This window comes from Bos indicus, chromosome 13 (assembly GCF_029378745.1).
Source record: "Bos indicus isolate NIAB-ARS_2022 breed Sahiwal x Tharparkar chromosome 13, NIAB-ARS_B.indTharparkar_mat_pri_1.0, whole genome shotgun sequence".
Lineage (NCBI taxonomy): Eukaryota > Metazoa > Chordata > Mammalia > Artiodactyla > Bovidae > Bos > Bos indicus.
The window spans coordinates 73,033,917-73,059,135 of NC_091772.1; the positions used below are offsets into that span (position 1 = coordinate 73,033,917).

At 54.7% G+C, this 25,219-nt stretch overlaps 1 protein-coding gene across 3 annotated transcripts; it reads right to left on the reverse strand.

The window, feature by feature from the left end:
- Nucleotides 1–115: 115 nt before the first annotated feature.
- ADA (adenosine deaminase) lies at nucleotides 116–23,679 on the reverse strand. 3 transcript variants are annotated; one of them, XM_019972443.2, is made up of 12 exons: nucleotides 23,509–23,679; nucleotides 12,784–12,845; nucleotides 9,890–10,012; nucleotides 6,813–6,956; nucleotides 5,962–6,077; nucleotides 4,649–4,776; nucleotides 3,661–3,732; nucleotides 3,471–3,572; nucleotides 3,108–3,172; nucleotides 1,634–1,763; nucleotides 916–1,018; nucleotides 116–440 (listed from the first exon to the last, which is right to left on the reverse strand). In XM_019972443.2, the coding sequence occupies exons 1-12, from the start codon at nucleotides 23,539–23,541 to the stop codon at nucleotides 427–429; spliced, it is 1,092 nt and encodes a 363-aa protein (XP_019828002.2). In that variant the 5' UTR covers nucleotides 23,542–23,679; the 3' UTR covers nucleotides 116–426. The 3 variants fall into 3 exon arrangements, with proteins under 3 accessions (XP_019828002.2, XP_070657835.1, XP_019828003.2); XM_070801734.1 differs by having other exon boundaries at nucleotides 916–1,081; XM_019972444.2 differs by lacking the exons at nucleotides 116–440; nucleotides 916–1,018 and adding an exon at nucleotides 1,099–1,250.
- Nucleotides 23,680–25,219: the final 1,540 nt, after the last annotated feature.

Below are 25,219 nucleotides of genomic sequence, written 5' to 3' on the forward strand. Positions count from 1 at the left end.
GGCTTGCAGGACACTGCTGCTGGGCAGACTGCCTGCAGCTGGGGGCCCTGAGGCCCCTTCCATTCTCCACAAACCCAAGGCGCCCGCCCAGACCGCAGTGCACACGACACAGGGCTGCACGGCCCCAGCCATTGGCTTCTTTATTGAGCACCAGATTTTCAGCACAAGTCACCAGAGGAGGAGGAATTTGGATTCAGCCTGCCCTAGGCCCTGATCCTGGCCCAGGCACACAATCAGAGGAGAGCCACGGCCCTGCCGAGGTATATGTGTGTACGGAAAGAGGCACGTGGGCTTCACAATCATTGGTAGATGATTCTGGAAATCACAGTCTTCCTGGAAGGAGTAAAGGTAAGCATGTCGCTTGACCCTGGGGCTGTGAAGGCTCCATCCACAGGGCCAGGACTCGGAGAGGTAGCCACGACACCTTCACAGACACTGCTCTGCTTGACAAGTCAGAGAAGCAAAAGGTTAGGCAACTTGTAGTATCCAGGACATCAAACAAACAAAAAAAATCACAGGACATCAGAGCCAGAAAGGAACCCCTTTGTACAGATGGGGAGACTGAGGCTTGGAGCAAGGGAGGGCTCTGTCAAGGCCACACAGGAAGGAAGAAGCAGAACAAAGCTGCGACCTGGGCTCAACTCCCTGCCCTTGGCTTTGGGCAGCCCTGGAGATGCCCCCGATTGCTGGGACCTTTGGGAGTGGGTTTCAGAAAGTCTTGTCCCCAGACCAGCCTCATGAGAGGCTTATGCAGAACGTAAGCTGGTCTTGTCAGGGGCTACCACCAGCTAGGGAGTCATCACCCAGCCTTGGTGCGGCCCGGAATAGGGGTGGAGAGCGCCCTGCTAGAAGCCCCCAGAAGCCAGACGGAAGCCAGGGCAGGACGCCAGCCCAGCAGGTCCACCAGAAACATACCTGCAGAGGCCGGAGAGGGCATCCCGTAGGCCTTATAGAGCAGATCAAGAAGCTCCTTCTTCTCATCTTCAGGGAGGAAACTGGACTTGGCCGCATTGATGTTCTGGAAGGTCCAGCACGACAGACAGCGTGAAACCAGACAGCACGGAAGGGAGCCCTTGGCAATCTAGTGACGGTCCAGCCTCTTCATTAGACACGGGCAATTCGATAAGCTCATCATGGGGAGCCCTTGTCCAGGCTCACAGGCAGCAAGTGCCAGAGCGCAGACTATGAGGGTCTGTGTTCTTAAAGTGGCAGGACGTGACACACAGATGCGGGAAGGAGGCTGGAGAAACCTTTGAAGACAGGGCAGGATGTGTGGGGCCAGAGGGACAGTCCTGCAGGGACAGACTGGGGGTATCAGAACCACTGAAATCAAGGGCTCATCCTGGGGTCCAGGAGTAGCCTGCAAACCACATGTAGGATGTAGAGCTGAGCCCCTTTCTGGGGAGATGGCTGACAGTGCTGAGGGTCTCTTAGGGCACTTGAGCCAAGCAAAGGATAGAAAATCCAGTCCCAGGTCAGGATCTCAGCCACAGATGTCTTCTCCGTGGAAGACATCAAACTCCATGTCTAGCTTGGCCTGGCCTGTTGAGACTCGCCCCTAGTTCTCCAGGGATTCCAGGACCTGCAGGCCACACACTCACACAGCCCAGAGTTAAGGCTCACAGCCACTTACCAGTCTCTTAAACTCCTCTTCAGTGAAGCCCATTTCATTCTTGGTCATCTGGTAATCCGTGTCCAGCGTGGACTTGAAGATGAGCGGGTCATCCGTGTTGAGCGAGTAGTTAACCTGGTCGTTTTTGAACCTAAATATGGGGGAAGGGAGCAAGGAGAAGCACCCTCCTGTTACTCATGGACGGCCACCCTCCTCGGAGCCTTGTGGCACCCTTGGACGTGCCTGGAAGATCTCGTCATTGTAGAGAGGAAGAAGAACTCAGAGAACTCCAGCGACTTGTCTAAGGCCACAAAACCAGCAACTCAAGACTTAAGGCACCCAGCCAGGCTTAGAGCCAGCTAAAGGCAGGAGAGGAGCCAAGTGGAAAGGTGCTTGGGGCGGGCTAAAAAAGCCCCCCCCCCCCCCCCCCCAGCTACCACCCTCTCTAGCCTCCCTTCAGAGCCGCCACCCTGGGAGAGCTGTTGGCACCCCTCTCGCCCAGCCATCCTCAGTCCCATGGGATCTGACTCTTCAGACCCACCATGGAAACTGTTTGCACCGCCTCTGACCGCCATCTTGTTGAGTCCAGAGGACTTTTCCTAGCTCTCACCTCACCCGACTTGTGTCGCAGAATTTTATACTGTTGACCTTTTCCCTAGATTTCTCCAACACCACCACTGGGCTTTCCTTCTGCCCATCCCTTTAGTATCACTGTCCTTCTGGGTTTCTCTCCTAAGCTCTCCTGCTTCACCACCTGCTGAGGGCTTCCCTTCTCCTTCAAACACCACATCTGCTTAGACGACTCAAGTCTTCCTCCAGCCCACAGACTGTAAACACATATGCCTCCAGGAACCTCCACTTGGAAGTCCTGTAGGTACTGCCCACTCCACGTTCTAAAGCAGACTTTGGGCCCCTGTTGTAAATGCAGCCCAAGCTCCCTTCCTTGTCATAGTCTTGGCAGACAGACCATCAGTGCTGGCCTGACTGCGGTCACCCAGAGTTCTCGGTGAGCTTCTCCTGAGTCAGCTTTGCCCTCCTGAGGCTTCTCCCAGGACAACCTGAAGAAGGGCCAAGGTCGTAGGGTGGGACTGGATGGATGGGTAGGGGAACAGACTCTCCAGGGGGAAGTGTCAAGATGGTGCTGTGGGAATGCCCAGAGACCACGTGGGCAAGAGAGACTCATCTTCATTGCTAGGAGACAGAATCTGGAGTGTGGAAGTTCCCTTGCGGTTAACAGGGCACTCTGCTAGAGCTGGATGGGGCTATAGGGCCCCCAGCTCTGCTTTCCAATAGCTGAGTGACCTTGGTCAAGTTACACCACATCCAAGCTTCGGATTCTTCACTTGTCGGAGGATGAGGACAATAATTCCTGCTTCCCAAGCACTGGAAGAGATTCCATACCCGAGAGACCCAGCAGGGCCAGCACGCGGTATCTGCACCCCCTTCCCACCCTTGGCTTTTCTAGTAACAAAAACCGAGTGGGACCAGGCCTCACCGAACAACCGGGTGTTCCGTGTCGGGCTTCCAGGCGCCGGTGAGGTAGCTGGACCAGGGGCAGACCTGGAAGAGGCGGCGGGTGGCTGGCACGAAACTCCACATCCTCCCGGGCCACGTTGACCCCCCTTCCCCTGGCCCCGGCCAGAGCCACCTGCCCTGGCAGCATGCTTGCCCTGGTCACGCCAGTGGCCTTGTAGTTGAGTCCCACGAACCTGTCAGCCCCCCACCCAGCAGCAATTAGGCCCGCGGCCATGCTCCCACGGCCCCTGACCGCCCCGCTGTGGCCCCCTGGCCACGCCCCGTGCCACTGGCCCCGCCCCACTTTGCACCGCCTCCTGTCCTCCCCTCCCCGGCCCCTCACCTCGAAGTGCATGTTTTCCTGCCGCAGCCTGTTGTAAAGGGTGGCATCCTCCAGGGTGTGGTAGCCATGCCCCAGCCTCTCGGTCTTGAGTGTGTCCACGGCCTGCGGACAAGCATCGTGGAGTCCAGCGTGGGCCTCGGGAGCAGGGGGAGCAGGGAGAAGGACCCCTCCACCAACCCGCACCACTCACCTCTTTCACCACATTGGCCGAGCCCACTTCCCCGGCGTGGACCGTGCGGTGGACGCCGCTCTTCACGGCCTCCTGGAACGGCAAGGGCAAGGTCAGGGGCGGCCTGGGGTTCTCCCTGTGGGCCTTGCCTTCACCGCACCCTGGGGCTGAGTCAGCCTGGCCTGCTTCCAGACAGGGAGATCCGGGTGGGTTTTGTTTTTGTAACCACATGTAAGTGGTCGCTCTCATTTATTAGACAGTTATGTGTCAGGCACTGTACTTGGTTTGGATACACTATGGTAACGTTCACAGCTGCTCTGATACTTGCCTTACAGGGAGGGGCAAGGGACAAACTCAGGAGGGTCAGGGATCAGACAGCTAGGGAGTGGGGGCTGAGCTCTGGAGCCAGGTAGACTCCAGAGCTGTTCTCCACCCCAAGCTTCACCCCTTCCATGGGAAGCACGTCATGAGGCTTTGAGAGGTTGGCTCCATCCAACCCAGTCATCCCAGCAGATGGAACAGGCCCAGAGAAGGGACAGTCTTGCCCAAGGTCACAAGGCAAATCATTAGGCAGAAAGGCTCCAACACAGGACCCCCAGCATCCAGTGGGGTTTTTTCCTTCATACCAGAGTTCCAATTTCTAGAGCCCCTAGACAACTTCCCTGGTGACTCAGATGGTAAAGAATCTGCCTGCAATGCAGGATACTGGGGTTCAATCCTTTTGTTCAGAAGATCCCCTGGAGAAGGGAAAGACTACCCCCTCCATTACTCTTGCCTGGACAATTCCATGGACAGAGGAGCCTGGCAGGCTACAGTCCATGGGGTTGCAAAAGAGTCAGGCACGACTGAGCGACTAACACTTTAGACTCAAGTCAAGAACACTTGGGAGCCCAGGGGGCCTTGGGATCCCCAGTCAGTGTGACCACTCCTTGCTGGGGTGGGGATATGCTCTCTGCGTGCAGCTTCCCCCATGCCTGCAGCTCCCTGACCTCCTTTCCCCAGGACCCACCGCATAGGCCTGCACATGTCCAGGGAAGAGGCTGCTGTCTTCAATGGTCTCATCTCCAGCCAGGTCAATGGCCACCACGGTCTGCTCTCGGTACTTCTTACACAGCTCCACCACCTCAGAGGACCAGCCTGTGGGCGAGATGCCCGCCGGGCCTCTGGCAGCGGCATGGAGGAGAAAGACCTCCCACCCCATGCACCCCTGCCTCCCGCGCAAGGCCAGCACAAGGCAGAGGGCCCCGAGTCCTGTCTTCCAGGCCTGACTCCACAGCCTTCCAGGCCTCAGTGTCCTCTCCTCGCAGAGCGGACACCACCTGCTGTGGCACAAGGTCAAGGCCCCGCGGGTGAAACACCAGGGGCAGGGCCTGGGCTCAGTAAAGGACAAGTGGCAGTCCTCTCTCTCGATCCCCGACACCCACCTCGACTCAGCAGAGGGGATGGGGGTCCACACTGGTTAACATTTAAACCTAAAATGTAACTCGCACTCGTGTTACTAAACGTATTCCTAACTACCACACCCTCACAACCAGTGAGGTCATCGTAAAGAATGAACCAGCACAGGCTCTGCAACCAGATGGCCCTGGCTTCTGATCTGGGCTTTCTGCTTTGCTGATTGAGCCTCTACCTCAGTTTCGTCATCTGTCGAATGGGGATACATGGTGGTCGAATTTATCGACCACCAATGTCAAATGGTGGTCCTGCCTCCTAGGCCCCTGCGAGGATTAGAGAGAATACAAGCCACTCTGCCCAGGGAGGCCCTGTGGGTTGACATCAGCCCCTCACTGTGGTCTCACTCCTCCTTAGGGCAGGGAATAGGGTGAGTACGGTCACCTCCTGTGACAAGGCATATCTGAGGTCCAGAGAGGTGATGTGATCTGGCCAGAGTCGCCCAGCCTTGGAAGCACAAGCCCTGGAGATGCGACCGGTGTCAGCCACAGGGAGACCCTTCAGGCCCCGGAGCTCAGACCCTAGTCCCAAGTTCCGCAGCTCTGACAGGAGGGGGCCCAGCCCACAGAGTCTCCAGGAAGGACTGCGAGCTGATGGGAACCTGGCTTGGCTTCTCTCTATTGTGCAGGCTCCCTTGGTTTTGAGCCTCCTGCAGGTCACATGGCTCTCAGGCTCAACCTCCCTGGGGAGCCAAGTCTGTTGCAGGAAATTCTGAGCCTGCCCGGAAGGAAGCCCCACCACAGTCCAGCTGATGGGCTCAAGGGAGACCACGGGGTGAGGGTGGGGACACAGAGGAGACCGGGTACGACCCCGGTGCCCCCCAGGCCACGGTGGTGGCAGATGGGTGGCCGGGGCCAGGGTCACACTCACTGGGCTGGTGGCGCATGCAGCACAGGATGGACCGCACCTTCACGCCGAAGTCCCGCTCCCCCTCCTGCAGGCCCTGGTTCACCAGTGACACCACCTCATCCGGGGTGAGGTCCCCTCTGTGTGTGGGGAAGAGACGGGTGGGCCCGAGACAAAGGCAGGCATAAAGGACAGAGGCTGGGACAGAGGAGGTAGGAGAGAGAGGAAGGAGGGGTCTTCCAGGAGAAGCCCTAGGCCCCACTAGCCAACTGCCTCCACGGAAAGGCTGAGGGAGATGGCCCCAAGGCCTAGGACACCCCCTTCCATCTTCCTTGGGTCTGCCTGGGAGCTTTCAGACCTGGAAGTTCTGTCCCAACTGGGGGGTCGTCAGACAGCCCCCTACTCAAGATGCAGAGCTCTGCTAAGCTAAGGTGTTCTGATCCCCATTTGTCCACAAGTATCAGAGTCACAGCCAGAAGGGGGCAAGGCGGTTGAGAGGTACCACGGGGGTCATCCCTGGGGTCTAGGCAGAAGGGGCAAGAATGGGTCACATCGCTTCAGCTACTGGGTGAGGATGGGACCCCTAGATGTCATTGGATAAGTAGGTTCATGTTGCTAGACCACAGGCCTGTGCCCAGGACCAAGGATGGCAAGACACAGCCAAACGCTTTTGCCCAAGGTAAGAACAGAAGCCCAGGTGATGGATGGGAACCACATCCCTCAGGGCAGAGACAGGCCCATCTTGCTGAGGCTGCGGACCAGCTCAGGATGCAAGATCCAAGTCTTGCTTGGGCCAGGGCTCCCAGGGTGCCCCTCAGTCTCGGGCCAGGCCACCCTGCCACAGCCCCCACACAGCCCTCCGGGGGGTCACTCACTCAGCCTGGTTCCAGGGGATCGGCTCCACCTTGGAGTTGGCCAGCAGGTGTGGGCTGTAGCGCACCTCCACATACACCACGCCGTCCTTGGCCTTCATCTCCACAAACTCGTAGGCAATCCTTTTGACAGCCTCCCGGCAGCCCCTGGGAAGGGAAGAGAGGGATTCGAGAGCACTCCCCTTGGGTGCTCCAGGAGTGACAAAGCTGTCCCCAACCCATGACAGACCAAACCCACGTGGGGCCCCCAATCTCTCATCCCCCAGTCACAAGCTCTGGGCCTCTACTGCAGAAGATCCCAGAAGCCCAGCACATCCTGTCAGCTCTACTTCCCAACTCGGTGCCAGTCCTCGCCCCCTCCAGCCCGGTTCGACCACCTCACCAGCCTCTCCGTCTCCACATTTGTCCCAGTACAGCAGCTATTGCAGTCTTTTAAAAATGGAAATCAAGGGACACCACTCTGGGACTTCCCTGGTCTGGTTAAGAATCTGCCTTGCAGTTCAGGGAACGCAGGTTCAATCCCTGGTCAGGGAACTAAGATCCCACTAAGGCTGCCGAGCAACTAAGCTCACGTGCTGCAGCTAGAGAGACCCTGCATCGCAGCTAGAGAGTCCCTGCACCGCACCTAGGGAGTCCCTGCACCGCACCTAGGGAGTCCCTGCACCGCAACGAGAGATCTCACATCACACCATGAAAGATCCTGAGTGCCGTAACTAAGACGATGCACCCAAAAATAAGAGTGTCGCTCCTCCACTCTGAACCCTAATGGCGTTCCACCTCATGGAGGAAATCTCAACTCTGAGACCCTTCCCACAAAGCCTGCACAATCCGGTCCCTGCCAACCTCCCTGCTCCTTCCTTGAGGCCTCCAGGGCCTTCTTTCCACCGAGCGAACAGTCAAGCTAGTTCGCAGGTCAGGGCCTTCATGTTTGCAGCTCCCTGGCCTACAAGCTCTTCCTTGGATTACCCTGTCCTCCCTGCTCCCTCCATTCAGAGCCCGGCTCCAACCTCACCTCCTCAGGGAGGCCTTCCCTGGCCACTTCATTTTAAAACAGCCCTTCTCCCTTCTCCACCCCTTTCCTAGGGCTTCAGTTTTCTCCCTGCCGCTTACCGCCACCTGACATGACAGATCACGTGGTTTCTTTATTAGCCGATTTTCACCTCCCCAACCTAAAACATAGTCTCCATGAGACAAGGACCCTTCTGTCTTGGCATGGCTACGATCCCTCAGCCAAGAACAGAGTCTAGGACACTGCAGCCACTGAAATATTTCTTGAGTGATAGATGTAGGCCAGCAGGGAGGAGAAATAGGAGAAAAGGACACACAAAGGCAGCAAAAGCAAAACTAGAGGAGGGGGATTGCACCAAACTAAAGAGCTTCCACACAGCAAAGGAAACCAGCAGCAGAGTGACAGGCAACCTACCGAATGGGAGAAAGTGTTTGCAAACCACACATGCGGTAAGGGGCTAATGCCCCAAATGCGGAAGGAATTCCTACAACTCAACAGCAAAGCAAACAACAATACAAAAATTGATTTAAAAACAAAATAGGCAAAGGGGGGACTTCCCTGTCGGTCCAGTGACTAAGATTCTGTGCTCCCAATGCAGGGGGCCCAGGTTCGATCCCTGGACAGGGAACTGGATCCCACGGGCCACAACTAAGACCAGCACAGCCAAATAAATAGTTTTAGAAAATAGAGGACCTGAGTAGACGTTTGCCAAAAGACATACAAATGGCCAACAGGCACACGAGAAGGTGCCTAATGTCACTAATCACCAGGGAAATGCAAAGCAAAACTGAGTTAAGCCCTCACAAAGCTGCCCTCTTCTGTCTTGTGGCCAAGAGACAGGAGCTGGGTAGCAGCACAGGAGAGGTACCTCGGCCTGTGTATGAGCTCCACCAGTCCATGTGTCTGGGTGTGGGGTGTCCAGGGGGAGGCAGCATGTGCACCACAGCATCTACTGACATGCCAAGGATGGGGGCCCTGCGGGCCCTCCAGTCTGAGCCCAGAAGCTTCCAGAAAGCAGCCAGCAGCCTTGGCACACATCTTCCTTCCTTCCTTCCCCAGGACTCCTCATTCCTGTCCTGCCACCTACCCAGCCAAAGGTTTCTATCCGTCTTGCACACCCTCCTCACTGGTCCTCCAACAGCTTGTCCTCCAGACCTGTCTTTAGGTCCAGCCTGCTGGACAATAGCACACATTTCCCTCCCAAGGATCCATCCATACTGCCTCCTCCAGGCAGCCTTCCCTGCCTCCTCCAGTCCCCTCCACCTCTTCCCCCTCTGAGCTCTGGCAGCACTGACTGCCAAGGCCCAATTATCGCCTCCCTTGGGAAACTCTGCTTCGTGCCAGTAAGCTCACGGTGACACCGGGGCAAGAATCTGGGCTTCACCCCTTGCCAGCTGTGTGGTCTGAATAAGTTCCTTCAACTGTGAACTGAGTAAGTTCCTTCAACTTTCCTGAGCCTTCATCTCCTCCTCTGCCAATGAGGAGGGGGTCCAGCTCTCAGGACTGTGAACAGCTACAAAGAGGACAGTTCTGTGAGCTGTACACATTACATTCTTCTTTATCTAAGAGTCTGCTAATTTTTTTTTAATGGAAGGAATGAAAAGCAACATCAAACCAGCAGTGCCTGGCTTTCAATAAAGGTAGCAACTGTCCTCATAGAAACAGGGAGCTTCCTGAGGACAGCGCTGTGTCCATTCCAAACCCCAGCCTGGGAGGGAGAGGGTCATAAGCCCCATAGACTAGACGAGGGAGCTGAGGCGCAGAGTGGGCAGATTCCCCCAGTGTTGCAGTTATCTCATGAAAGATTCTGATACTAGGATCTGTGTTCTCAATCCTCACATTCTGTCACTTTTCTATGGAAGGAGAGGAGTTTCCGCCCATCACACCCACTTTCCAGAAGGGAAAGCCAAGGCCCAAAGGCGTGGGAGATTTGCAGCAGGAGTGCGCCTAATGGTGAGAGGTAGAGCAGAGTAGCCCAGTGCCTTCTCCTGCCCCACAGGCTGCGGTGTGCAGGCTGGGGGCTGGCAGCACGACAGGACGCTGCCCAAGGCCTGGGGGTGGGAAGACTCACGCAATGGCAGGCATGTAGTAGTCGAACTTGGCCAGGAACTCTGGGAGGCTGAGTGGCTTGTCCATGCCGATGATGTTCTGTAGCTCCTCTGGCGTGTCGGCGGGGAGGGCGATGCCCCTCTTCCTGGGGACGAAACAATGAGGATGGTGGACGACCCTGGGCAGGACCCTACAGTTCCTGACAGAGTGCAGGTATCCAGCTCCTCCCATTGGACAGATGGGAAAACTGAGGCCTAGGGCGTATAGAACCAGGACCCAAATCCTTCCAGGACCTCCTGTCACTGAAGCCATGACAAGCCAACAAATCTCAAGGAGGACAACTGGTGTTAAAACCCATTTAACACATGAACACACACACACACACACACACACACACACACACACCGGTGTCTGAGGACATGGAAGATGCCAAGGCGAACTCGCAGTAGAGCCAGCTGATCCTGTGCCAGGTCAGGGGTCATCAGAGGCAAGAACGGCAGCACACAATGCCCGGGGCAGGCGCAGGCGCCGGACTTCCCCACCCCACCCTCCAAGTGGCCGACACATCAGAGAGGCTGGGCCGGCTCATTGTGCTGGCAGAGCACAGAGGCCTCCCCAGCTCTCTCCCCTCCCTGCCCACAGCCCCCCACACGTGGCCGCTCAGTTCAGGCTGGCTGAGAACAGCCCTTCTGCTCCGGGGCCTCTGTTTCTCCGCAGAGCTCCCTGCCTCCTCCCAGCCGGGGCCTGCAGGGTGCAAGACTGGGCTGGGTTCCTTGCTTCTCTGCTCTTCTGGGCCCTGTCCCCACCCATGGGTCACCCCGGGCCTCAGTTTTTCCATTTGTAGGATAAAAGCGACAAGCAAAGAACCCCAGACACTCAAGAGATGCTTCTCCCATGAGGGTCAGGAGATCAAAGGAACCCTAGGAAACAAACAGGCAGAGAAAGATTAAAAACCTTAAAATGAACAGCCTCAAGGAGAGGAAACAATGCCCATCCTTGAAATGAGAACACTCCTTTTTAAAAAGGGGACTTTCAGGGAGGAAGAAAGAGCTCTCGGAGATCTAGAAGAATAGGGCAGTGAACATCAGGATGTAATAAAAGGAATGGAAAATAGAATTGAGGAAATCCTCCAGCAAATAGAACAAAAGACAAGATAAAAAATAGGAGCAAATGATTAAGAAAATTAAGTGATTCAACCAAGAGGTTCGGCCTCCAGTGACCTGCAGAGCAAGAACAGAAGACAGAAGGGATGACATTGCCAAAGAAATGGAAAATGGACCGAAGTGTTGCAGTCCTTTTAATAGCTTGTTATTAAAATACTAAAATGTTTCTCTACATAAATACCTGTTCCCTAAGTCTCCCTAAACGTGTCCTCTTCTGCTTCAAGGTGACCCCAGGCCTCATGAGTGTCCTGTGGGTATCACCAGGGGGCACCCTGGTGCTCAAGCTCTGAGTCAGACCTCCGTCCCTGCCAGGTGTCCCCAGGGAAGATGATGCCCATGGTGTGGCATGTTTGAGAACACTTGGCATGAACTAACCAAGAAGTAGTAGAAGAGGTCAAAGAGATTAACACAGGCTTTGTAGAACTTCAAGGGCCATGTGGGGACACTGGCTTTGACCCCGAGCAAGTTGGGAGGGTTTGACCAAGGAAGCGATCCAATTGCACAATGTTCTAAGGTGATTGTTCTGACTCCAGTATTGTTGGAGACAATAGATGGGGGAGGTCAGGGTGGCCACTTGGAGACCAGTCAGGAAGTCATTGCAATAGTCCAATGGCTCAAACCAGGATGGTGACAGGAAGGAGACAGTGGTCAGAATCAGAATGGGCTTGTGGCAAAGTCGGGAAGGAGATTGAGAAAGAAATTAAAGCCCCCAGAGACAAGATAGAATAAGAAGAAACAGGTGAGGGAACTCCCTAATGGTCCCGGAGTTGGGACTCTCTAGTGTCACTGCTGAGGGCCTGGGTCTGACCCTTGGTCAGGAAACTAAGATCCCACAAGCCATGGCATGGGAGCCAAAAACAAAAAAACAGGTGAGAACACAGTCAACGGAGGCTCAAGTCACAGGGCAGGTAAATGGCCACTGGATTTGGCTGGGGTGGAGGAGGTGTCAGGCCAGACACACCCACGCTTCCCCCTCTCAGCCACAGCCCACCCCACCTAGGAGGCCTCCAGCATGTTCTGTCCATATCCCTGTCTGACTGACTCCCCGGTCCCCTGCCTGCTGACCTCAAGATCAAACTCCAGCTGGATCAAACCCACACCCCTTCTCTAGAGCCCAAAGAAGTGCCTAGATGGTTCCCAGGATGCCAAGTCGACGTGGAAACAGGAAACCTAACCCGCTGCCCAACAAGGGCTACTCCCTTTCCTCCTCCCTCTACCCTGCCCTGGGCACTCTCAGATTCTTGCTCCACTAATGAGCGTGATCTGACCCCTTAATGGGTTGCCCGCGATTAGATCCCATCTGGGTACCTGGTTAACCCACACTAATGGCCTCATTAGGGACCCTGCGTCAACAGCTGGTACTTGACACTGGGCAAAGGATAGGCAGAGATAAGCCCAGTGGCTTCACCCCACTTAGTCAGAGGCATAGGTTACAATTAATAATAGTAATATCATCACAAAGTGACATTTATGGAGCACTTAGCATGCTCGCCCTCAGCTAAGTATTTTTTGTGCAATACTTCATCCAAACCTCCAGCTCACTGGGGCAATGGTCAGGGGCACGGACTCAGGATCACACCTGTTTACATCACAACTCACTTCCCCTACCCTGACTCAGTTTCCTTGCCGGTAAGTTGGGAACAATAATATACCCACCTCACAAGTTGTCACGAGAGTTCAGTAAGTCAATCCAAGCCACATGGACCTCTCCAGAGGCCTCCTGGGGAAGAAGGCCTCTTATCTGTGGACTTACCTGCCATAATATAAGATGGTTTCGGGCTTGATGGCTCCATCCAGGTGGACATGCAGTTCTACCTGCAAGGGTGCAGAGGAAAAAGAGAAAAAACAAACACCCATAAACTGGAGAACCCTGTGGACAGAGGAGCCTGGTGGGCTACAGTCCATGTGGTTGCCAAGAGCTGGCCATGACTGAAGCGACTTGGAATGCGATGGTGTATTTGTTTCAGGTGGGCAGCACAGGGACTCAGCCATACATATACATGTATCCATTCTCCCCTTGCGTTTCAAGTCGCTTCCCCACAGGGAAGACCAGGCAAGAATACTGGAGTGGGTGGCCATGCTCTCCTCCAGGGGATCTCCCTGACTCAGGGGCTGAACCAGAGCCTCTAACGTATCCTGCGTTGGCAGGTGGGTTCTCTACCACTAGCACCGCCTGGGAAGCCCTGACTGGCTATACTCCGATACAAAATAAAGTTTTTGTTCTTCCTTAAAAGATCTTCCCACAACTCCAGAAAGGGCACTAGCGACTTGGCTACCTTGGTGATCCTCTCCCATATGCTCATCCCCACCAACGACACTCAGGACACAAAGCTAAAAGCTTACGGACAGGGACTTGGGGGCCAGCTCATCAGACTGGACTCCCAGCTCTGCCTCTTCTCTGGCTGTGCGATCTTAGACAAGACACTTGAGCTCTCTGAGCCTGTTTCCTCAACAGCCAAAAAGATTGCCTCCCTGTCCAAGAACATTTTAAGGATTTTAAAACGTGGCAAGTTCAGCCCATGGGCAAGAGCCCCTGCCTCTTAGGCAGGGTCCTTCGCATAGACTATTAAGAAAAGCAGAGCGGGTTCTGGGAGACGGTGGGGAAGCAACTGCCCTCTCTCTGCTCCATGTCATGGAAGAGCTTTTCCCCAGCCAGGGAGACCATTTTTAATAAACATCTCTACCAGGGTGGGGCCTTCTCTGGAACCTGGGAGTCCGGACAAGAAGTGGCCACCCTGGCTTGAGAGGGAGTAGCCAGGGACCCACTGGCCCACGGGCATTCCGGGAGCACCCACATGAGCTGCCTCCTGTGTGGGAAACCCAGCCTGGGGCCCCCAGGGGGCCAGCAGGGCCAGGGCCACCAAGCCCCCCATCAGCAGGAGATCAGAATAACCAGATCTCTCCGGAAGTCATTCAGCTGGCAAAGGACCAACTCTCACAGATTCTGCATCCAGTGAGCTGTTGGATTCCCTGACAAGATGAATTGAATGCCCACTTAGCCAAAAGTTGATGGATTCTCAAGAAGTACTCTACACTGGGAACACTGAAGGGCAGGGAACTGCCAACCAGCTGTTCGACCTTGGACAGGTGACCTCACCTCTCTGAGCCTCCTGTTTCTTTTTTTTTAAGTCTTTATTGAATTTGTCACAATATTGCCTCTCTTTTATGTTTTGGGTTTTTTTTTTTTTGTCCACAAGGCAAGTGGGATCTCAGCTCCCTGATCAGGGATCCAACCCACACTCCCTGCATTGGAGGAGTCCTGGTTCCATGAGGCTTACAGTCCAGCAAGAGAGAGAGATGTTAAGTAAATGTCACACTGGTGAATGCACAGTCACAAGCCAAGTCAGCTCCTGGGAGGCATGAATGCAGACCTACCAAAGAGGTAACAAACAAAAGAACTCAGCTAGAGGGCCGATGATGGTTTCCCAGAGAAAGCAGAGGTTGAGCTAAGAGCTAAGGATGAAATTTCCTAAAGGATATCAACCCTAAATATTCATTGGAAGGACTGATGCTCAAGGTCCAATACTTTGGCCACCTGATGCAAAGAGCTGACTCACTGAAAAATACCCTGATGCTGGGAAAGATTGAGGGCAGGAGAAGATGGGGGTGACAGAGGATGAGATGGTTGGATGGCATCACTGACTCAATGGACATGAGTTTGGGCAAACTCTTGGAGATGGTGAAGGACAAGGAAGCATCGTGTGCTGCAGTTCATGGGGTATCAAAGAATCGGACACGACTTAGTGACTTAACAACAGGCAAAAGTGGGGGTGAGCGGGAAGGCTGGAAGAGCATCTAGACAGAGGGAACAGCATGTACGAAGGCCATGTGGTAGGAGAAGAACATGGAGTGAGAGGGACTGAACACAGGTCCAGAGAGGAGAGCAATGGTGGGACTGGAGAGGCTGTAGGGGCACCAGGAGGATTGGGTTCTGACCTGAGAGCAACAGAGACATGGGTTTGATGCTGAAGAGGGCAGTGCATAGCTAGAGACTGCTGTAGTCAAGTTTCTGAATGATGATGGTGTCGCGGACTGGGATGGTGAGGCCAACATGCCAGGTGGACAGAAAGGGGTGTCAGGGAGGATGTTTCAGGTCAGGCCTGGGTGAGAAGCGATTCTGACACTGAGACAGAGAGCCCAGGAAGAGGATCAAGCTCTGAGCAGGAAGGAGGTGCAGAGGCGTGGGAAGAGAAGCACAGTCAGTGTGATCTTGGGTGTGTGAAGCTGGGATGCCACCAAGACCTTCACGTGCACGGGGACTGAGCCAGTGGCTGTGCAGGTCTGGAGCTCCCAGAGAGATCCAGGCTGGAGATGTGAGTAGGAATACGGAGGCTGTGGTCTTGAATGAGCTCCCCCAGGGAGGGAACATAGAGGAAAGAGCAGGAAAGGAAGCCTGGGTGAGCACCAGTGCCCAGTGGCTTACAGAAGCGTGTGAGCCTGGAGAAGAGCTGCCAGACGGATGAAAGAAGGGGAGCCAGGAGTGTGCAGGCTGCAGAAGGTGAGAAGATTTCAACAGGGAGGAGTCCCCTCCCCACCCCGCTGCGGCTGGTGCAGGGGGCTGAATGGTGAACCCCCCAAAAGACAGCTATATCCTAATCCCCAGATTTGGGGATTTGTACAGGGCAAACTATGGGATGAAAAATCTTAAGGAGTTTTTTTCTGGAATATCTGGGTGGGCCCTACACCCAATCCCCTTTTCCCTCATGAGGGAGGCAGAGAGTTTTGAGAGGCACACATGAGAGGAAGCAGCATTAGGACCACGGCAAAACGTGAAAGTGAGGTCACCACAAGCCAAGGGACACCTGGAGCCCCCAGAAGCTGAAGAGCTGACAAATGGTTATGAGAAGGTAGGAGAGGGTCCCTCTGAGAAGGAGGAAATAGAGGAAGAGTCAGCAGGGGAAAGGGACAAGGAAGGAGAGCTATCAGCTCCAGGCAGAGGGACATGCGGGCATTATGTGTCTGAATCAGGCCGTGAGAGATGAGGCCAGAGAGAGAGTTAGGCAGATGGAGGGCAGGGAGATCTCACAGGTCACAGGAAAGGGTGATCTGCTGAAGGGTTTCCCACAGGGAGAGTCACCTTGTAAAAGCTTCCTCTGGCTGCTGTGTGGAAGTCAGAACAGAAGACAGAGACCTGAGGGTGTGGTCCAGATGGGAGATGAGCCCCACGGGGAAGACCCGCTGCAGTGCCAGACACGGTACATGTTCAGGGAGCAGGAACTGACTGGTTCTCCGGAAAGGAGGCCTCAGGGAGCCCGTAGGATACAGGTGGCAAGGGCACCCCGGGCGGAGGGAAAGCAGAGCCTGCCCCTTGCACCCAACCTCCCCCACCATTGCCCCCCCATCCCGCCTCACGCTGTGTTCTTCAGGGCCTCCTGGGAAGCTGCCCAGACACGTTTCAGGGGAGGAACAGAGGCCAGGAACTGCCTGCACTGGAGGTCCATGCTCAGACAGGCCTCCCACTGCACTTTCTGGTAAACACATGACCCATGGAGAAAGCTGTCAGCCTACCCCAGATGACAAGCAGGCACAAGCTCAGAGATGGCGGTGGGTAGGGGGCAGGTACCCTGCTCTGTCAGCCCCCTTCAGGGGAAAGAAATAGCAGTGACCTCCAATTTACCATCTCCTATGTTCTGGACCATCTATGTGCATCATTTTATACCATCCTTGCTGGGAAAGATTGAAGGCGGGAGGAGAAGGGGACAACAGAGGATGAGATGGTTAGATGGCATCACCAACTCAACGCACATGAGTTTGAGTAAGCTCCAGGAGCTGGCCATAGGACAGGGAGGCCTGGCGTGCTGCAGACCACGGGGTCGCAAAGAGTCAGACACAACTAAGTGACTGAACTGAACTGAATATCATCCTTACAACCAGGGAGGTAGGGACTTCACTCCCATTTTACACATGAGGAGACAGGCTCCCAAAAAGTTTCCAAGGATGCAGAGGCAGTGATGGAGTTAGGATCTGTGCTACCCAGGTTTGAACTGAGCTCCTGCTCTACTGTCTCTGCAGGCCTAACGTCAGATGTAAGGAGCTGCTTACTGTTATCAGACCCTTTATTTCCTTTCATCTTTGCCCCTAGGCAAGCTCCTCGGGGGATACCCTAGCTCCATGTTACGGATAGGGAAATGGACTTGCCACTGAGCTCAGAGAAATTCAGGAACCTGCCGGGTTACCCAGACCAACAAGGGCAGAGCTGGGGCAGAACCCAAGCCCCTCCACCTCTAACCCAAGTCCTGCCCACCGGCCATACTACCTCCTGAGAACTTGCAGCGCACCTACACCAGGCCTCCTGAGTGCTAGGGGTGGGGGGACCTCAACCCCCACCCCTGCAGTCACTTTCCACGAGGCTGACTCACAGTGAGCCTCTGACAGAATTGCAGGAAATCCTCCAGGTCTGAACAGGAAACATCCCCAGTTACCAAAAAATATTTACTAAGTCTCCCCACCCCCAGGTGCCAGGCACTGTGGGGAACACAGGGAATCTGTGCTCTCAGAAGATACCAGGCAGGCAGGTGAGGCCCAGGAAGGAATATGCACTCCCCAAGGTCCCTGGTGACTCAGTGGTAGAGAACCCGCCTGCCAGTGGAGGAGACCTGGGTTTGATCCCTGGGTTGTGAAGGTCCCCTGGAGAAGGGAATGGTTACCTGCTCCAGTATTTTTGCCCAGAGAATCCCATGGACCAAGGAGCCTGGGGGCCTATATAGTCCAGGGATCACAAGGAGTCAGACATGACTTAGTGACTAAACAACGACAAAGGTCACATGAGGTATCAGTGGCAGGGCCAGGACGAGGACCCAGGTCTTGAACTCTAGGACCAGGCACTCCCAGATCTGACTCCCACTCATGACTGGCCGGGCTGTCTACCTTCAAGGCACAGCTGAACCAGACTACTTCTCCTCAGCACCCCCTGCCCCAACTCACCAAACAAACCCATTTTGTTTTCATCTCCCCGACTTTTATTTTTGTTTATTTATTTAATGTTGTAGACCACACTGCGCAGCATTGGGATCTTAGTTCCTCAACCAGGAATCGAACCCCTGCCCCCTGCATTGGGAGCTCAGAGTCCTAACCACTGGGACCACCAGGGACGTCCCCATCCCACTGGCTTTTTCAGTTCACTTACTTATCATGCCTGGGTCCCTGACTCTCAGTTCCCTTCAAACGGGGACTTTGTGGCATCCTGCTGTGCCCCCAGTGCCTAAGACAGAGCCCCGCACAGCAGGAGGGGCTCAGTAGGTGCTAAACAGCTAAGTGATTATTTTCTCCTCTCCCTGTCCTGGGTCAGCAGTGCTGTGTCCTCTCTCTGCAGGGCTGACCTGCCCACCTTGGGCCTAGCAGAGAACCCAGATGGGGCAGAGTAGCCAGGGTGGCTTGGCCAGCCCCCAGGACCTGGGCACTGCAGTCAGAACCAGGAGGAGCCACAGGTGCCCGTGACCCTTCTTAGACCCACTCTCGGCACTGAGTTAGGCAACACCAGGGGTCAGTGCCTTCATGCCACCACAGCCTTTCAGCCAACTTTTGGGGTGATGTCAGGAGACAGAGCAGCCTCAGGGCTGCCATTGTTTCAACCACACCTCCTCCAAGAAGTCCTCTGGGCTCAGCCCCATCTGCACCTGCAGCTCCGAGGTACAGAGCAAAAAGGGCCATCCCTCAGCGCCTCCGGCTGACTCAGAGCTCAGCTGAGCTCCCTGGGCCTCTGTGAGCTTCCCCAGGGGGTTTCACAAATGGCAAGGTGTGTCTTCAGCCAGGGGTCAACCTATAGGGCAACAGCCTAGGAACTCAGCAAGGTTACCCCCATTTTATAGATAAGAAGACAGAGGCTCAGTGAGATTTAATAACTTTCCCAAGGGCACAGTCTAATGAGTGCCACGCCCGGAAGCTGTTTGATTCTAAAGAGGGAGGTCGTAACCACCACATCACACTCTGTTCATCCTGCATATCCGTGCTGAGTCAGTGCTGGTCAAATCTAAACAGGATGATTGATAACCATGATAAGGGTGATCAATAGCAGCTAGCATCAGCCTGCCCGCTCTCCCAGGCCTGCACTTGGTGTTTTATGTAGGGTGGATACAAATATGATTTCCATTTTACAGATGGGGAAACTGAGGCACAGAGAAGCAACTCCCTTGAGAAACCTAGAGACTGTCTCTCTCCTGACCTTGCTCCTCTGGGGCCTCAGAACCTAAGTAATGAGGGTGAGATGGCCCCCAACCCTCTATAAATATAGGCTTGAGCCTCACCTTGGCTGCCCTGGCCTATTCTTCTCCCCTGTCCAAATCCAGGCCATAGTCCTACCCTTCTCTGGCCCAGGGGCATCCCCCAGGACAACAGGGCAGGCGGACAAGCTACTTCCAGCTCCCAGGTCCCAGGAGCCCTTCCCACACAGGCCACCCCCACCCTGAGGTCAGACATAGAATTGTAGAATCGGGAGGCTGTCTGCCCTGCCTGCCCTGCCCAGCTTCGCTGTGTGACCCTGGACACCGCACCTCCCCTCTCTGGCCCTTGCTTCTTCCTCTGTGAAACATAAGGCTTGAAGGAAACCCAATCTCTCTCTTCCCCGCCCTCCCAACTGCCACGTGCATTGTAACAGGTAGGGGCGGAGGGCTCTTCCCAGCCAGGCCGCATTTTTCTTTTAACAGGTGGCTCTAGTAACAGCAAAGCCCCAAAAGCCCACAGCAGTGCTAACCCAGTGGGCTTTGTGGCTGGAAGACAAGAGGCGAGAGTGAGAGCTGCAGGTGCAGGTGGAGAGGCCACCGCAGCCCCCACCGCACTCCCCAGGGAGGAAATGCACCCCCGAGGACCTGCCCGCCAGCCAGGTGCTTCACAGGCCCCAGTCAGCATCCACTTCCCCCCAAGAACTATGTGACCCTGGCTTTATCAGCCCACTTTACAGAGAAGGAAACTGGGGCTCAGGGAACTGTCTACTTGAGCCCTTGTAGCTGCTAAGCGGTGAGGCAAGGATCCCTGCTCAGTCTGTCTGAAGCCCACGGCCACCTTGATTCTAACTCCGCCCCTGCCCCCACAAAGTGGGGTGTAAATATGCAAAGCAGTTAACAGCATCTACCTTGGTCTTGGGTAGGTCTGGGTTCACGCTAGCTCTGCTGTTTTCTGGCCGTGTGACTTTGACAAGTTCCTTCCCCTCTCTGAGCCTCAGTCTTATATGTATATGAAGATAATAACAGGACTGTATTTTTTTTTTTTTTTTTGCAGCATAAGTGTCTGCATTTCCCTGACCAGGGATCCACCCTGCGCCCCCTACATTGGAAAGTGGAACCTTAACCACTGGATCGCCGGGGAAGTCCCATAATAGGACTTACTTTAAAGGACTGCTGTGAGCACTAAATGAGTTAATATACACAAAGCAGTTAGAACAGTGCCTGAAACAGAGTGAACATTCAAATAAGAGAAAGAAAAAAGTATGTTAGACATTGAGCTTCAATACTCTGCATGAACAGGGGGCCCGGGCTGTTGCAACCTGAACCAGCCCACAGCTTCAAGGCTGTCAGATTTTGTGTAGCATTGAACAAGCCACTTCACCTGTCACGCCTTAGTTTCATCATCTGTAAACGGGGACGAAAACATCCGCTTTGTCGAGCTGTCCGGAGGATTCTGTGAGATAAATCATCCAGGTGCCTGGTACCCACAAACACTCAAATGGCAGCATCGTTACTTTTATTACAGTGACAGCCGTGTGACCAGCATTGCCCTCCATGACACTGAACTCCTGAGGGCCATGAGATTTTCCAGCCTTGCCTCCTGTGGAGACAGACTGATAAGGGTCCCCCCTCCACCCGCCTTTGCACCTCCTCCAGTGCCCAGCAGGTGTTCAGGAAGTTATTTGTTGGAATAACACGATCAGAGCAGGTAGGCAGCTGCCTAGGGTTTTGCTACTCAAAGTGTGGTCCATGGCCCAGCAGCACTAGCACCTCCTGGGAGCTTGTTAGGAGCACAGCATCTCAGGCCCCAAACCCAGATCTTCTGATTCAGAGTCTGAATGCTAACAGGTGTCAGGTGATGTGAGTACACATGAAAATTTGGAAGACATGGCCTTGCTTTGCCTTCTCAAAGTTGGCCAGTCCTGAGAAACCAAAGAACCCAGCAGCGGCTTCTGTCCCAGAGAGGCCCACACCTGGGGCACCACCCCCTCTAGTGGCTTCTGCAGAGGCAGTTCAGGAGAGCTGGCTAGGGCACAGAATTTCTGAAGCCAGCCCACTCTGGGCTCTAACCCCAGCATCAACACATCCTAGCTATGTGATAATAGGCCTCATTAATTTCTGTGTCTCTCTGTTCATCTGTAAAATGAGACACCACCAGCTACCACCCAGAGTTACTGCTGCTGCTGCTAAGTCGTGTCAGTTGTGTCCGACTCTGTGCGACCCCATAGACGGCAGCCCACCAGGCTCCCCGATCCCCAAGATTCTCCAGGCAAGAACACTGGAGTGGGTTGCCATTTCCTTCTCCAATGCATGAAAGTGAAAAAAAGTGAAGTCGCTCAGTCGTGTCCGACTCTTAGTGACCCCATGGACTGCAGCCTACCAGGCGCCTCCGTCCATGGGATTTTCCAGGCACCGCTAGGATCAAGTAAATTAATGAAGGGTAGTATATTCAGAATGGTGCCTGGCACAGAGCAATAATTCAACTCAATAGGTTCTAGCTATTAATTCTAGTGGTTCCCCATCCCACACAAGGGAAGGCAGGGAGTTGGCTCTGGTCACAATGGCTGAGATCCACACTCCTGGCTTCACTGACCAGCTTGGACACACTCCCTCCTCTCAATAATACAAAATGTATTGCATCTCGCGTATGTAGTAGGTGACACTCTATCTTCCCTCTCAAGCATTGCCTTTTAATCTTTGGACACGTCCGTTACAGGTAGAGCCCATTTCTCAGCTGCAGAAACTGAGGCCTAGAGAGGGGAAATGGCCTGCCAGCTTGAAGCAGAGAGGATTGGGAGAAGCCCAAATAATAGGCATGATAATAGTCCCTCCTTTACAGGGCTGTTACAGAGGTGTTGAAGGTGTTGGCGCATATAGCAAGTTCTACAAAAGGGTCATCTGTTATCTCTCTCCATAACCCCCATTTCACTCCCAGTCAAGAGGTTTTGTCTTCTGCCTTGGGATGCATATTAGGGTCAGATGGCTCCCCAGCCCAAAGGCAGGGGGACTCCCAAAGCACTGAAAACAGGAAATTCCCTCGCAGTCCAGTGGTTTGGCTCCATGCTTTCACCAACATCCTGCCTGGGGACTTCCCTGAGGGTCCAGTGGTTAAGACAATGCGCTTCCACTGCAGGAGGCATGGGTTCCATCCCTGGTCAGGGACCTAAGATCCAGCATGCTGCGTGCACAGCCAAAAAAATAAGTTTACAAAAGCAGGGGGGAAGCCTTCAAAGGAACAAAACACTAATGATGGGACATGGGGCATCCAGGTGAGCTGGGAAGGAGGCATGCAGATGGCAGATGTTCAGCCCCAGTGCCTGAAACATCTGGCAGGGAGCAGCAGAAGGGTTTGCCCTCTGGTGGGGGCATCAGAAGTGGGGACCAGGCCTTACCTCGTCAGAGTCCCCCCACCCCTTCTCCCCCACACCCAGGATTCTCACCCATGCTTTAGCAGTACCTGCCATCATCACTCACACCTATTTCTCAGAGAGGCAAGTTGAGGTTGATTGCAGCTCGCTCCTTCCTCTGACCCCACCCAACCCATCTTAAACCCTACGAGCTGATTCACTCTGCTGGACAGACTCCTGGGCTCCTTTCCCTGGACTCTCTCAGTGCTCCCAAGCCTGCCAAGTGGGCCCAGACCCTCCCTGACCCCACCATTCCCAAGACACCACAGCTGGTGGGAGAAGGGACAAGGAATTTATCCCTTTGGGGCTAGTGTCCATGACTCGGCCCAGAGTGAACTCTATGGGGGCCCAAGGCCTAAGGCCCATCCAGCCCCTCTAAAGTGGGGAGAGGGGTTCCCTGCTCCCCTCCCTACCCTTTATGGCATGGCCCACTGCTCTCACAGGCACATCCACAAACCAGGGTTCCTTGGTGCTCACAAAATAGCCACAGTGTTGGAGTACAAAGCTGTTTCCATTCACCCTGCACTCATGTGCTGTTCACACTAGGTGCCTGTGGGTGTAGATACAGGGGCCCATTTGACAGCCAAGGTTCAGAGAGGTTAAGCCACCTGCCTAGGCTGCTCAGCACAGGCATTGCTAGGATGCCCATTTGACAGACAGTGAAACTGAGACCCAGATGGGCCAAATCAGAGGCAGAAGCAGAACTTGGAGGACAGCCAGGGGTGCCTCCAGATTCAGAACTCTTCCTGTCTCACTGCCTCTCATGAACCGGCCTGGAGGCGGCCAAGGACCTGAGCTGAGGGAAGAACGCGCCTGCAGCTGCCCCATTTGCTCCCGGGGCAGTGGATACCCCCAAGCCCTCCAGCCAGACAAGGAGCCGGACCCGGAACCCGAGCCCCCGCCCGCGCTCACTTTGGGCTTGTTGAAAGCTGGCGTCTGGGCCATGGTGCCAAGCGTGCGCTCCGGCGCTGCTCGCTCTGCCGAAAGAAGATCGGTGGTCCCCGATGGGTCGATGGCAGGTCCGCTTCTCCGGGGGCCCGCAGTGACCGCGGCCCGCCACGCTCTTCTTAACGGGGCCCGGCCCCGCCCCCGCCGTCCGGGCCCCGCCCCCTCCCCCGCCCCCTTGCCGGAGCCCCCGCCCCTCCCCTCCCCATCGACTGGCGCGCTGCGCATTTCCTGGAATTCCTGCCGGGCAGGGTAGACAAACCCGAGTCCCCTCGGAGCCTTGGCCTGCCCCATGTCTCTGGCCCGGGACCCTGGGTAGGAGCCACCTGTGGGCTCACACTCCAGCCGCCTGGCCGGGCTCTGTGCCGGCCCGGTCCCTCCTGCAGGGTTACACTACTGCCTGGGCGCCTACATGTGCCAGGCCACAGCTGGAAACTGGGAAATCGGTGCGCTTCACAGACTTCATGGGGCTCGCACTCTACCGGACAAGACACACGCTCATCGCAGAATCACACAACAGAAATGTATAATCAGGAAGCTTTAGCAGGGACCAGTCGAGGCCGGCAGGTGGGGGAAGGCTTCTCCGGGGATCTTAAGGAGTTTATCAAGTGAAGGGGGTTGGGGTGGGTAGGGGGTGGAATGGAAGAGGGCAGCCCGGGTGGAGAGGGTCTTCTGTGTTGGAGACCCCAGGGAGCTGGGGAATGAAAAGAGGGAGGGGGCAGACAGCAAATTCTCTCCTAGGCATTTACCCTTGAGAAACGACCCACGGTGCCGCCGGAGAACGCCTATAAGAATGTTCCCACGGTGGTGTTTCTAATAGCAAAAACATTCCAAACACCCAGCTGCCCATCCCCAGGCGGGTGGGCAAATAAAACTGGGATAGTCACACCATGGAATATTATACAGCAGTGAAATTGAATGACCTTCAGACAACAACACAGATCTATCTCACAAACAATGCTAAATAAGTCGCAGAAAACTACATACACGATGACTCAAATCTAGAATGTATAATGAAAGCAACACCCAGACTATGCATATTTAGACAAACAGGCATAGTAGAAAAATAGCAAGGGAAATGTTTGAGAAGAATGGTTATCTCGGGGGAATGGGGAAGGAGAGGAGGAGGGGAGGAGCATACAGGTATTTTCAGGTTATTGGCGATGGTCCAGTACTTGGTGGGATGGTGGTTCTGTTTCATTTCATTATAGAAGAAATACAGTAACAATACATAAGGGAGAAAGAGAGGGGTAGGAGAGTGCAGGACAACGGGCCAGAGTGAGGCAAGGACCAGACCTCACGGGACCTGTTGGATTTGGTGAGGGTTTGGTCTTTTTTCCCCCAAGAGCACTGGAAAATCAATGGAGGTTTTTAAGTGGAGGCAAGATAGGATGAAACTTTTATGTGGAAGAAACATTCTCCAGCAGCTCCTCAAAGTGTGGTCCTGAAATCATTAGCATCGTTATCACCTAGGAGTCTATCTGAACCGCAGACTCTCAGACCCCATTATAGCCCTCTGGAACTGGAATTTGTACTTGAATTTCATCCCCCATGTGGTTACTATGCAGCTGGAGGGGAAGCCCAGGCTTGCTGCTGTGAAGGGAAGGCACTGCAGAGGCGCCAGAGGAGGAAGGAGGTGGCTGCAGTTATCTGAGTAGAGATGGCTGTGACCGTGGGG